The 14,491-nt window shown below is 39.3% G+C and overlaps 1 protein-coding gene across 11 annotated transcripts in view; it reads left to right on the plus strand.

Moving 5' to 3' along the window:
• Window positions 1–6,193, plus strand: part of ZNF182 (zinc finger protein 182) — a 35,681-nt gene extending 29,488 nt beyond the window's left edge. For all 11 annotated transcript variants that reach the window (XM_081126628.1, XM_081126630.1, XM_081126632.1 and 8 more), the window contains one exon: window positions 3,308–6,193. In XM_081126628.1, coding sequence (XP_080982754.1) covers window positions 3,373–4,938 — 1,566 coding nt within the window. In that variant the 5' untranslated portion in view covers window positions 3,308–3,372 and the 3' untranslated portion in view covers window positions 4,939–6,193. The remainder of the gene's footprint in view (window positions 1–3,307) is intronic.
• The last annotated feature ends 8,298 nt before the right edge of the window (window positions 6,194–14,491 follow it).

The raw sequence follows: 14,491 nt of genomic DNA on the forward strand, positions 1-14,491 counted from the left end.
GTAAAGTTCAGCATAAGAAATATAGTCAATAATATTGCAATATCTATGGATAGTGCCTGATGGGTACTGCAAATATCAGGGGAAACACTTTATAAAGTATATGATTGTCTAACCAATAACCTGTACACCTGAAACTAATACAAAGTAACAATGAATGGAAACTATAATGGAAAAATTAATTTTAAAGTTATTAAAAAGAGTAATTATTTGGAAAGTACTGATTCAAGCAGCAACCCAAATAGTGTTCTGATTAGGAGACAAAGGCAAGGATTATTAATGAGAAAGGGAAGGGAAACAATTATGTCAATAGAAGGAAGGCATTTCTGTAGATGCAGGTAAGGTAACATAGTGATGCTAATTCTAAGCAATGTTTTTAATTTTTAGTCCACTAGTTTGGTAGTAGTTATCAGTCCTGTAGTCTTAATATTTGCTTTCTTCTTATCTTTCTAAACAGTTGTTTGAGATACAATGTTGCCTTAGGCCTAGTCCAAAGATTTCTTTGCTCTGCTTTTAACATCCAAAGGTTTGAGGAGTAGCATGTGCAATGCAGTTCCTCTAGAATGGCAACTCCTACTCCATGTTAAAGTGACTCCCTTTATATTACTTTTTACAGTAGTGGTAATATTATTCTGAGACTGCTGACTCTGTTAGAGGGTTGAATTTGGTTGAAGTAATCATGTTGGTGCTATTGAGAATCAAGACTTTTCACCATGATCATTCAGAAATATAGATGAGAGGATATTTATTTTTAGGGAATCCTTTAACATTGAATTTTGCTGTCTGATTATATAATGTTAAAGAACAAAAATTCAACCAAGTAACTTTGAAAGTATAATTGGCAGTATTAAACAACTCATGAATCAGGGAGCATTACATCTAGCAAATAGAAGGGAGCTCCAAGGAGCTGTACAACATGGAAGGTTTCTATAGGCAGAAGGAAAGTGGAACAAGGAGGTTTAAAAGAGTTATTATTTCAGGCAAGGTCACCTTCCCTTAGGCCCTTAGGGGAAGGGAGGGAATCTGAACAGGCAGATTACCTCTTTAGTGTTGATCTGGAAACACTTGAGTGGTTTTAAAATTCCACTCCTGGGAGAGACTGAAACTGCAGTTACTAAGCTTTGGTGGGGTTTAACAAAGGTGACTCCTTTTGGGGTCTGTTGTTTCTTTTTTTAACCTTTATCGATTTCAGAGAGAGGAAGGGAGAAGGAGAGAGAGAAAGAAACATCAGTGATGAGAGAATCATTGATCGACTGCCTCCTGCATGCCCCCATTGGGGGTTGAGCCCACAACCTGGGCATGTGCCCTGACCAGGAATCGAACCACGATATCCTGGATCCTAGGTTAATACTCAACCACTGAGCAATGCCAGCTGGGCTGTTGTTTGTTTTTAACTCAAATATTTGCTTGATTCCAAAGTAAAATCTAGAAAACAGGTATATTCCAAGAAGTCCAGCTTCTTTTCCTTTCTATCCCACTCTCTTCTTTCCTTCTCCCTATAGGTTAACACTACCATCAGAGGTAACCATTTATTAAAATTTAAAAGTTTATCCTTCCATTTTTTTAATAACATGAGCCTATATAAATACATATTTATATATTTTCCTTCTTTAGAAAAATGTTAGCCTACTATGTATAGTTTTATTAACCTTGTTTTCACTTGGTATTCAAGAACATGTTAAATATATTGAGATATTTCTTATTTTTAGTAGTAACATAGTGGCTCTTAATAGTAGTAATAGTAGTATAGAGTCATTGTTCTAGTAAACATTTGAAAGCATTTCCTGTGTGCTATGCATACTCTGTTAAAAGTAATTTAATCCTTTCAATAAACATTTGGATGGTTACTGTTATAATTCCTGTTTTCTACATGAGAAAGTAATATACAAATAGATTAGATAACTTGCTTAAGTTCACAGAGCAAGTGAAAGGCTAAGGCAGGATTTGATCCTGGGATAGGAAGCCCATGACCCTAGCCACATGTGCTATCCTGCTGCTTACCACCTAAGGAGGTTCAGATTTAGTAGATCCTTGGTGGAGGTTGGGTCCCATCAAATGTATTTTGTAAAAGCTTTTTCTATGATTCTAATGTTCGCTCCTAGTTAAGAACTAATGCTTTGCTATCCAAGGAAAGGATGTCACAGGAAGAGAAACCACAGCTGCATGATCCATTTTAAAACTCAGTATTATCATAAATTTTATACTTATTAAGTGTAAGTGGTAATATGAGTAGTTTAGTTACTGTTACTCTTCTTTCAACTTCTGCATATTTGAAAATTTTCATATAAAATTTTAGGAAAAGATGAGAGGTAAACTTCAAAGATGATAAAAATTAAGTATATCTGCAAAAAGTATTTACCATGTTTTATTGACTTTAAGATACCATTGGATTTTAAGACACACCACTATGAAGGAAAAATTCCCACCAATTTTTTTACTGTTGAGAGTATTACAGATGTCCCCTATTTCCCTCCCTTACCCCCCTCCACCCACCTCCCACCTGTCCATTGTTAATTTTTGACATATCATTGATTGTAAGGTACATTTGGATTCAGAAATGTTAAAATGTGGAATGATATTCATCTTGTGATTAATGAAATGTATATTAAAGGCAAGGATTTTGCAATTTTAGCTGTCTGAATGAGTGGTACAGATAAACAACTGCTTTAGAAGTTAATAAAAATTACTTATAGAGGTAAGTTTTGAAAAGACAACTTCTTGAAAGTTATCTAGATTCTGAATATAGAAAAATATGGAGGACTAGGCTCTGTGGGTGATGGAACATGAGGAAGGGTTTGGAGTTAATAGACATAGCTTTTAGTGGAAATAGTATAGACAGGAGCAGAAGGTGGTGAAGAACTGTGAGTGTAAGCTTAGATAGATACAAAGGTGAATTCAGATTAGGCAGAGATCTTTAGGTTTTTCTTGTTTTTTTAAGGCTAATTATTCTAAATCTTTCATTTACTGAGAATGAAATTGGGATTGTTGTAAATAGTGTAAGTCAGGCACAGTTAAGAGTTTATATGGTAAATGAAAATTAAGGGTGATGTCAACAGAGTTGATGGAAATAAGAGATAATTTAAAGGTAGAGATAAAGAATTAGATGTCAGGGTAAGATTGTTCTTGGTAATAAAAAAGCTAGCAGGTGGTAGTTTAGCAAAAGAATAGGATTTGGTGGTCAAGTTTCTATCTCCAAGAACTCTGATAAAAATGAGATAATAGTATCAGCTTTCATATGGCAGGACATTTCTAAAGAAGGTCCATTCCATAGTATCAAAGTATAAAAATGGTTTATTCTACTTCTTTCTAGAAACCTGCCAAGTTGATGAACAGATTGAGAGGCAGCACCAGGATGACGAAGATAAATGTTTGTTGATGCAAGTTGGATTCTCTGACAAAAAAACAATTCTCATCAAGAGTGACCATAACTATAATAAATTTGGAAGCACACTTTATATGAGTACAAACCTAGTTGCTTCAATACAAAGACCCTATAAACATGAGTCATTTGGAAATAATATGGTAGATAATTTAGATTTATTTAGTAGAAGCTCTGTAGGAAAGAAACATGATAATGGATGTGCAAAATTATTATTCCACACTGAATATGAGAAAACAACTCCTGGAGTGAAAACCTATGGATATAAAGAGTGTGGGAAGAACCTAAGGCGAAAGAAAGGTCTTAGTCTACATCAGAGAATTAAAAATGGAGAGAAACCCTTTGAGTGTACTGCATGTAAGAAAACCTTCAGCAAGAAGTCCCACCTCATTGTACATTGGAGAACTCATACAGGAGAGAAACCTTTTGGATGTACTGAATGTGGAAAAGCCTTTAGCCAAAAATCTCAGCTCATTATACACCTGAGAACTCATACAGGAGAGCGGCCCTTTGAGTGTCCAGAATGTGGAAAAGCCTTCAGAGAAAAGTCAACTGTCATCATACATTACAGGACACATACAGGAGAGAAACCTTATGAATGTAATGAATGTGGAAAAGCCTTCACTCAGAAGTCAAACCTCATCGTCCACCAGAAAACCCACACAGGAGAGAAAACTTATGAATGCACTAAATGTGGGGAATCTTTCATACAGAAGCTTGATCTAATTATACACCATAGTACTCATACAGGAAAGAAACCCCATGAATGTAATGAGTGTAAGAAAACTTTCAGTGATAAGTCAACTCTCATTATACATCAGAGGACTCATACGGGAGAGAAACCTCATAAATGTACTGAATGTGGGAAGTCTTTCAATGAGAAGTCAACTCTCATTGTGCATCAGAGAACTCACACAGGAGAGAAACCCTATGAATGTGATGTGTGTGGGAAAACCTTCACCCAAAAGTCAAATCTTGGTGTACATCAGAGAACTCATTCCGGAGAGAAACCCTTTGAATGTAATGAATGTGAGAAAGCATTCTCTCAGAAATCCTATCTCATGTTACACCAGAGAGGTCATACAGGAGAGAAGCCCTATGAATGCAATGAATGTGAAAAAGCATTTTCTCAGAAATCATATCTCATTATACATCAAAGAACTCATACAGAAGAAAAACCCTATAAGTGTAATGAATGTGGCAAAGCGTTCAGAGAAAAGTCAAAGCTCATTATACATCAGAGAATTCACACAGGAGAGAAACCCTATGAATGTCCTGTATGTTGGAAAGCTTTTAGCCAGAAGTCACAGCTCATAATACATCAGCGAACACACACAGGAGAGAAACCCTATGCATGCACTGAGTGTGGCAAAGCCTTTAGAGAAAAATCAACCTTCACTGTACACCAAAGAACTCATACTGGAGAGAAACCCTATAAGTGTACAGAATGTGGGAAAGCCTTTACTCAAAAATCAAACCTTATTGTACATCAGAGAACACATACAGGAAAGAAAGCCCATGGGAAAGGCCACACCCGGAAGCCAAAGCTCATTGCACATTAGAGAGTAAATCAATAGTGTCTGTTATGTTCCCTGAAGGAAAGTTTTGTTAACATTTTTAAAGTATGCTCTGACTTCTGGCTCAAATGTAGGAGATAAAGTCAGCCTTTTTTCTTTTCATTTAAGTCTTTACCCAAAAGCTACAGGGAGATGAAGCAGAAATGTAATCTCTGTATCTGACAAAATTAGGAGACAGCTGAAACCCTGATGAGAGGGCTGCCATAGGCAGATGTGGGAGATCTCACAGGAGAGAGAATGCTCAAGGCTGCAGGTGTGAGACAGCACTCGACTCTTAGCTGAGGTTTTGGATATACCCTGAGTGCAACACCATATACAAACACAACATCAGTAACCCATGGCATGGGTAGGTGGGAGGTAGGATGTTTCCTAGACTCATTTGGCAAGGACTTGCTCAGATAAACCATATTTAGCCAAAACTAGTCTATACTAATTAGAGGAGCAATTGGTGGCGGCTGGGGTGAGAGAAGGGAGTGTTCCTTGTGATGAGCCCTACAGCTGCCCCTATTTACTGACTCCAGAGAAGTCAAGTCTGAATGAACTATCAAATGGAAAAAAAATCCCAGTTGTAAGAGAACCTCTGATCAGCCTTAAATGTGGCCCTGGTTTTTCCCCCCAACATGAACTGCCAGCAAACATCAAGTCCAGGAAAAACTCTTATTTAAAGAGTGATTCCAAAGTAACCAAAACCACAAACGTACATGGCTTTTCCAGCCATTCCACTCCTAGGAATGCATATACTCATGCATGTATAAAATGATGAACCCACAGAGGTATTCATTGATGCAGTGTTTTGAAAACAAAAGGTTGGAAGCTGTCAAAATGACACCACCAGGGGTCTGGTTCCTGAAATCCTGGTACACTGATAGAGCAAACTCCTAGGTTGACTAAAATGTATAAAGAGAACTTGGACACCATTTATGTAGTGATGTGGGATGACCTCCAACATACATAGTTAGGTGGAAAAAACAAGGTGCAAGATAGTGAGTATAATGTGCTACAACTTGTATATAAAAAAGAGAACATGTGGTAAGTACATAATTTAGTGTATATGTGTAAACTGTCTCTGGAAAAATACACAAGAAGCTGGGAACCATGGTTACCTCTGGGAAAGAGAAGGGGAAGTGGGTAGCTGGGGTTATGGAATTGGGAGGGAGACAACTGTATATTCTTTCGTAACTTTTGAAAATTGTACTATGTGGATGTACTACCTTATCAATAAGTGAATAAAACTTTAAAAGCATAGTTTGTTCTATTACTATTATAATGAAGTCATACTCTAGATACAGGATTTCATAACATTTAATAGAGATATGCTCAATATGGAGTTTTAATTTTTTAGAGTGAAAAAATGGAATGATCAGATAGAACAATAGATATCCAATCAGTTCCAAAAGCACACAGGTATTACTTTCCTGGGGGTGTCAAAGTGATTCTCAGGTCAGCTGGGACCCCATTATGTAAACCTAAAATAATTGAGACTGGCACACATTTCTTGTTCAGTATACAGTTATATTTGTGAAAATACCGTGTACTGAAGCCTGCCAGTGGCTTCCTATACCGTAACAAAACGACTTAAATTACTTCGTGTGTGTCTGTGAGTGCGTGCGCATGTGCATGCTACTAACGAGATATAAAGCATAAATCCTCAGAGAAGTTGAGTAACTCACCCTCTCAGGTCACACTACTGCTGGTGACATTCTCCAAAGTGAGGGACAGATTGAGAGCCATGGACTGAATGGTCATGGCCAAGACTACATGGCAGCACATCTGCTCCAGAATAAGAAGTCTCACTGCATGAGTGACCATCTTTGTGGTCCTCCTGCATCTGAGGTGGAATTGGGCAACCCAAGCTATGTAAAACCTGGGTCTGGTCAGTGTTTGGATTTAACAAAACAGATGGGTGAGTCAAACCTGAAACCCTGACTGTGCCCTCCTGAGCTTTGTTTATTCCCTAAGTTATTCTGTAAATAAATAAGCCACAGGTTTGCCTTTTCATGAGCTATGTTAAGTCAGACATGTTGTACAGGGTGGCGCAAAAGTAGGTTTACAGTTGTTTGTATGAAAATTACAATAATAATAATACAAGAATAAACTTTTGTGTACTCACAAGTGTAAAGCTACTTTTGCCCCTCACTATTTAGTGCCTTTCCAGGGAGGAGAAAGCTTGAGGGGAAATATGGGGCTGACTTTCTTGCTCCTTGTGCAGTCTGCTGAGAGAATGCCCAAGGGCACTAGAAATGAAACATTTCATTTTTCTGCTGATAAAGAATATTCCTGGAGTTTCGGGGCCATCAAAGGTCATTCTGAAGTGGGGTGGGGCAAGTCAGATCTTGCCATTTCAGGTTAATCTTGGACTCCTTCCTGGGACACAAATGGCAACCTGATGGGCCACATGTAGGTGAATGGGTGAGGGGAGTGATGGGTAAACAGCAGGACGTGGATACATGGACTGGAATTAGGGGAAGAGAGAGACGGGAGTAATGAAGGACCAAGTATGGGGGAATAGAGTATTGAGGGGCAGGGTGGGGGTGAATCTGGAAGACTACGGAGAAATGGGAATATTCAATGGCGTGAGTTCTTGGAGAAAATTTAAATATGAATAATGCTGGGAGAGTGGGAGTGAGTAGAGTTTGAGTGGGCATAAAGAGTGGATGTTGGAGATGTGGACAGAATGATTGGCAAGTGATATGAGGCACCGTGGAAATGATAGTGGTGAATGGGGGTGATTGGTGCAGAGTAAAGAGCAATCAGGCAAATGGCAAAATGTGGCAGAATGTGAGTGTAAAGAGAAACTGAGCTGTTGTGGGAACCGGGGAGTGAATTGCGCTCGGTGTGGTAAGTAACAAGGATCTGTGGAGTTGAGTCTGTGGGGTCTCGGGGTCTCAGTAATAAAGGATCTTGTGTTGATGAGAAGATGAGAACTAAGAGTGGAGGAGGCAGGAGATGGTCACTGGGGTTTCTATAAAAAGACCTGCCCTCAAGGACTCCACAGTGACAGGAGGAAACAGCCTGCACTCAGGAGATACTGCTTAATGAATGTTCCTTCCATATTCCCATGTTCTTGTTATTTATATTCACTTAGGGAGAGGCCCCACCACAAGTGTATCCCTGATATCTTCCCCAAATCAGCTCTATTTTGCCTGTAGGCCAACCATGAGTCCTGTTCCCCATTATTTATGCCAGTTATTTAATTGCTTTAGTTAAAAGCTCTAAAATGAGATTCATTCTGATCCCTCTTCAGCCTGTTCCTCAGGATCCTCAAGGCTACCCTGGGACCCGTAAGATCAGCCCTATGACCCTTGATTAGACCTATAACCACCCAGATCAGCACAAGGTCCCCAATATTTGAGACAGTAATATGAAATAATTGGTTATTTCTTTAGCAAGACTCTCCAAACTATAAATTACGATCCCTTCTCACCTCATCCTCTGGGACTTGTTAATATGAGAAATTCCCTTGATACAATGATGAACTCCAATATACTACCAGGCAGGCTATCCCAGAGGTCTCAGAATAGAAAGGCTTACAGACCAAAATAAAATTCTCGTTGTATGACAATTTAAAAACCTAAAACATTAAAAAAAAAAAGAAAGAGATGGGTTAACACACTTAGGATAGAGTGAAAACTGAGTGAAAGACCACATTTTCAGAATCCTTTGTTCATACACCTTGTCTCTGTGTCTCTCTCTTGCATCAGCCTCATTGGTTAATAGTACCAGAGTCGAGGTTTGAACAAGGGGCCCAAAAAAACTGAAGGTGCCCAGAGCCAATGGAATGCCCTGCTCACCTAAGCTGTAGTTCACCAATTAGTCTTTTGCACAGTCATGGGTTTTGTCTGTGTTCAGTGGAACAACACTGAGTGTCCCCAATTGGTTGCTGATTTAAAATTTAACTGTTGGCTGAAGAGGTAGGATAACTTATGACTTGGTCTTTGCATTCTTTCCATCTTTAAATAACACTCTTGTTTGTTCCATCACATATTACATTTATTCTATTTACCTTTAGTGTACTCCACAAGCTACTAACCTACTTGGTAACTATATTTAACACATATTACTATCTATGCTTAACACTTCTGAGTTACCTCCATCACATGTTTTCATGTCCTCCGGAGGACAAGCAATAGAGAAAAATCAAAGTTCTTTCAAAAAGTTAACAGTAAGAAATCCTAGACTTATCAAGAAACAAAAAGGGAAAACGTGTATTTTCAAATGAGGAATGATATAATGGACTTCACCACAGATTCTATAAGCATTAAAATGACAAGGGAATTATGAAAAAAACTTTATGCCAGTAAAATTGATAATTTAGCCAGTGTAATTAATAAAGGAGAAAAATCATAATGATCTGTATAGATACAGAAAAAGGGATCTCATAAAATTCAACACCCATTCATAATTCAACATGCATCCATACTAATGTTTAGCAAACTAAAAATAGGAGAGAACTTCCTTAGTTTGGTAAAGGGTGTGTTTTTTTAAAGGCAGCAAAATTTGCCCAGCCAGTGTGGTTCAATGATTGAGTGTCAACCCATGCACCAGGAGGTCACTGGTTTGATTCTCAGTCAGGGCACATGCCCAGGTTGCGAGCTCCATCCCCAGCAGGGGGTGTTCAGGAGACAGCTGATCAATGTTGATGTTTCTCATCAATGTTTCCCTCTCCCTTCCTCTCTAAAAATCAATAAAAACATTTTAAAAAAATTTTAAAAAGCAAAATTTAACGGTGACATGACAAAAACTTTCCTCCTGAGATTAGAAATGAAACAAGGATGCCTACTTCTATTCAGCATTGTACTGGAGGAATTAGTGAAATAAAGCAAGAAAAATAAAAGAAGTAATGACTGGAAAGGAAACTCAATCTCTGCAGACATGTGTACACACAAAATCTTAAAGGATCTACAGATAAGTTGTTAGCATTAACAAGTGAATTTAGCAAGGTCATTAAATATAAGCTCAAACACAGATACTGTTTTTCTTTGTACCAGTGCAAACAACTAGAAAACAAAGACCCTATAGCTTCAATTTTGGGGAACAGAGACAAACAATTGATGGGGCCATATTGCCAGAAGCTGTTCCATCCTTGCTGCTTGACACAGTCCTTCAAGGAGGAGACATTTGCACAGCCAATGCTCCATGGGACTTGGTGTATGGCATATCCCTCTTCCCATGCTTGTTCCCCTTCCTGACTCTCTGTGTCCTTACCCGAGTCACTACACCAGAAAAGGGCATTGCCCTAGCTGAAAACTTTTCCCTAGCAAGGGGAGTCGGATGGGACTGGAAAAGACGATTCAGTAAAAGCCCCAAGCATTGCAAAAATATCATGTGCCGCTTATGAGGAACTCAGACTGTCAGCAGAAAGTTTAGGACTTGTTAGGCCCTCTACCACAGGAAGTTCCCCACCGGGGAAAAGGCTTTGGTCCAGGCCCCTGCTGATTCGCTGGCACAGGGCAATCCACAGGGAGTCCACCAGTGAGTTCCCACTAAGGAATGTATTACTGGGGGATGTTAATATTAATGGAAAACTCTGGGAATCCCCACAAGGAAAGAGCAGTCTAGGAAAGAGATTATTTCAATCTACACCTGAATCCTTATACACAGAATATTACAATGAGGACGGACTGCTGCAGGGAATGTAAACAGAAAGACTAAGGCTAGGTGCCAGACAGGCGGTCGATCACCATAGCCAAAAAACAATCACGCGCAAGCTACATAATCCTTACTTAGGACTTGCATAACCTTCACATAAGAAAGACTAGCTTAGTTATTCTCCTTTTAGCTATATGGTAGAGCAATAAAATAGTAACTTCAGGATATAAATAACAAACTAGAGATTAACCTGTAGAATAGCCTATAGAAATATAAACAATAGGTAAGACTAAAAATTAACATACCTAAACAGATGTAAATTCTTTAGCAAAGGTCAGGTAAGAAGGTATATCATTAACTGTGAAAGGCCAAAACAGAAACCGGGACAAAGCATGATGTCATGTTGTTTAACCAGCAATAAGATCAAATAGTATAAATACAGTTGTAACAAGGCAATAAAGAAGAGAAGATGATTGTCCTGATGCTCTGAACGCTGTCTCCGTGTCCTTCATCCTTTGCCGATACTGTCCACACCTTTGGGGACCCCTGGAACGCTGGGGCTGGATCCCAGCACCATATAATGGAGATCCGTGAAAGAAGTTTAAATGTGGGTGGGGCAGAATCTGATTGTAAGACACAAGGATGTCTTGAAGGCTTCTCACAAGGATGAAAGAAGAAAGTAGAAAAGTACCTTGATATCAAAAGAAAAATATAATCAGACAAAGAAAGTATAAGAAAACTAAAACTAATATTCCACATAAACAAACATGCCAAGATTCTTAACAGAATTTTTAGCAAATTGAGTCTAGTGATATATAAAAATGATAACACATCATGACTAAGTGAGGTTTAATTCCAGAAATGCTAGATTTGTTTAACTATCAAAAATCAATGTAACCACCAATGTGACTTTAAATAAGTCACAGGGATGTAATGTATAGCACAGGAAATATAATCGATAATATTGTAGAATCACTATGTTGTATACATGAAACTAATATAATGTATGTCAACTATAATTTAAAAATCAATGTAATTCAACAGATTAACAAACTAAAAAAGAAAAAGCATATGATCACCTCAATAGCTGGAGAAAAAACATTTGACAAATTCAACATCTATTCCTGATAAAAACTAGGAATAGAGGTAACTTCCTCAACCTGATAAAAGAGCATATTTGAAAAACCTACAGCTAACATCATCCTCAATAGTGAAAGACAATATGTTCTCTTCCTGAGATCAAGAAAAAGGCGAAGATATCCACTCTGATTACTTCTATTCAACACTGTACTGTGGGTTCTAGTCATTGCACTAAGACAAGAATAAATAAAAGGCACCTATAGTGAAAAGGAAAAAGCAGAAGTATATTTTTTCACAGGTGACATTATTATCTATGTAGAAAAGTTTACATAATCTACAAAAAAGCTACTAGAACTAATAACTAAGTTTAGCAAGATTATGGGATACAAGATTAATATACAAAAGCCCATTGTATTTTTATGTACTAGCAAATAACTATTGGAAATTAAAATTTAAAGATAATACTATTTAAAATAATATAGGACATCTGTAATATTTTAAACAAAAATAAAATAATAAATAAAAATAAAATAATATAGACATATAAAATTTGTAGGGATAAATTTGACAAAATATGTGTAAAATTTGTACACTAGAAAACTATAAAATACTTTTGAAAGAAATTAAAGAAGACCTAAGTACATGGAAAAATATACCGTTCATGGATCTGAAAACTCAATATTGTTAAAATGTTAACTCTTGAGTGACAAGAAGATAGCGGCGTAGGTAACAGTGGTACCCTCGGCCTCTCACAATCACATCAAAATTACAACTAAAATACAGAACAACCATCATTCAGAACCTCCTGGAATCTAGCTGAACAGAAGTCCTGCAACTAGGGAACCGAAGAAGCACATCGAGACTGGTAGAAGGGGCGGAGATGTGGGGCAGAATCTGGGCTGAATCTCAGAGATGCAGCTGCGGTTCCACACCCGGTGCCACAGTTTAAAACTGGGAAGAATATCTCAGTGGTGCAAGTTTCCCGGAGGAGCGAGGGGACCCAGCCCCACATCCGGCTCCCCAGCCCACGGTTCCAGTGCTGGGAAGAGAAGTCCCCACAGCTTCAGGCTCTAAAAACCAGCGGGGATTCTGGCTGAGTGACTTGGAGGCTGCAAGAGTCCCAGGCAGCAGCTCTTAAAGGGCAGGCGCACAGACTTACTCAAACATGCTCCCTCTGAGCTCCAGTGCTGGGCAGCAGCTTGAAAGGAACCTGGGACATTCAGGGAGGAACTAACTTGTCTGGAATCAAGGAAAGAGCTGGAGGGGCAGCTTTCTCCCAGACAGAAGAACTGGCAGAAGCCATTGCTCCTTTGACAAGCCCTCCCCCAACAGAGCCGGCAGGCAGGCAGGCACCATATTTGAATCTCCAGCACCTGACTCCCACCTTTTGCCCCCGCCCTGGTGATTCCTGGAGACTCTGGCCCTCTCTGCTTGCAAGCTCATTCAACTCATTTTCAGTGGCTTTTCTATGCAAGTGGCTTCTCTAGCCTCATGCTTGGGACTTTCCTAAAATCTCTCAAACAAGCAGCAGCTGGCCTCAGCATGCCCAATACCTCTTGATCAGTAGCCCCATGCCTGGAACTAGTGGCAGCCTGCATTGGTTCATAGCTTGGCCTCTCCTGGACACCTCCAATCCTAACACAAGTAGCAGCCACCTACAGTTTGCTGTGTAGCTCATGCTGGGTGGCCCTGGGGCAAGGCACTGGCAAAGGCTGACTTTGCACCTCCCAGGATGCCCCAGAGACAGTGCACCTGGTGGTAAGCTTCAACCACGCTGGATTACAACCCTACCACATCCACAGGTGACACACTCAAGGGGTGGACTTGTTGAACACCAAAGCTCCACTGAAGTAAATCCTGCTCCATAGGGCTGTCTCCAGCACACCAGCTCTCTAGCTATAGCTGCAGCTGGTCCTCACAGCTGATTGGCCTGGGGGTCATTTCGTCCCAGTGATGCCAATAGCAACTAAGGTTCAACTACAACAGGATAGTGCACACAGCACACACAGAGGAGCCCCTAGAAGGCCCAGCTCAGGTGACTGGGGAGGCTGAGCCACTGGACCCTATAGGGCACCTACTACACAAAGCCACTCCACCAATTCCAGGAGACATAGCAGCTTTACCTAATACATAGAAACAAACACCTGGAAGCAGCCAAAATGCGGAGGCAAAGAAACATGTCACAAAGGAAAGAACAGAAGAAATATGAAAAAGCACTAAATGAAATGGAGCCAAGCAAGCTACTAGATACAGAGTTCAAAATAATGGTTATAAGGATGCTCAAGGATCTTAGTAATACTATTACGGAAACTAGTGAGATCATCAATGACATAATAAAGTACCAATCAGAAATGAAGGCTACACAAACCGAAATGAAGAATAATTTACAGGGAATCAACAGTAGAGTAGAAGATGCTGAGAATCAAGTCAGAAATTTGGAATATGAGGAAACAAAAAACACCCAACCAGAAGAACAGAAAGAAAAAAGAATCCAGAAATATGATGATAGTAAGATGTCTCTGGGATGACTTCAAGTGGTCCAACATTCACATTATGAGGGTGCCAAAAGGAAAAAGAGGGCAAGAAATTGAAAACCTATTTGAAAAAATAATGACAGAAAACTTCCCCTACCTGGGGAAAGAAATAGACTTACAAGTCCAGGAAGCACAGAGAGTCCCAAACAAGAGGGGCCTAAAGAGGCCCACAGCAAAACACATCATAATTAAAATGCCAAAGGTTAAAGACAAAGAGAGAATCTTAAAAGCAGCAAGAGAAAAGCAGTTAGTTACCTACAAGGGAGCACCCATATGACTGTCAGCTGATTTCTCAACAGAAACTTTGCAGGCCAGAGGGAGTGGGAAGAAATATT

Source organism: Miniopterus schreibersii, assembly GCF_964146895.1.
Source record: "Miniopterus schreibersii genome assembly, chromosome: X".
Lineage (NCBI taxonomy): Eukaryota > Metazoa > Chordata > Mammalia > Chiroptera > Miniopteridae > Miniopterus > Miniopterus schreibersii.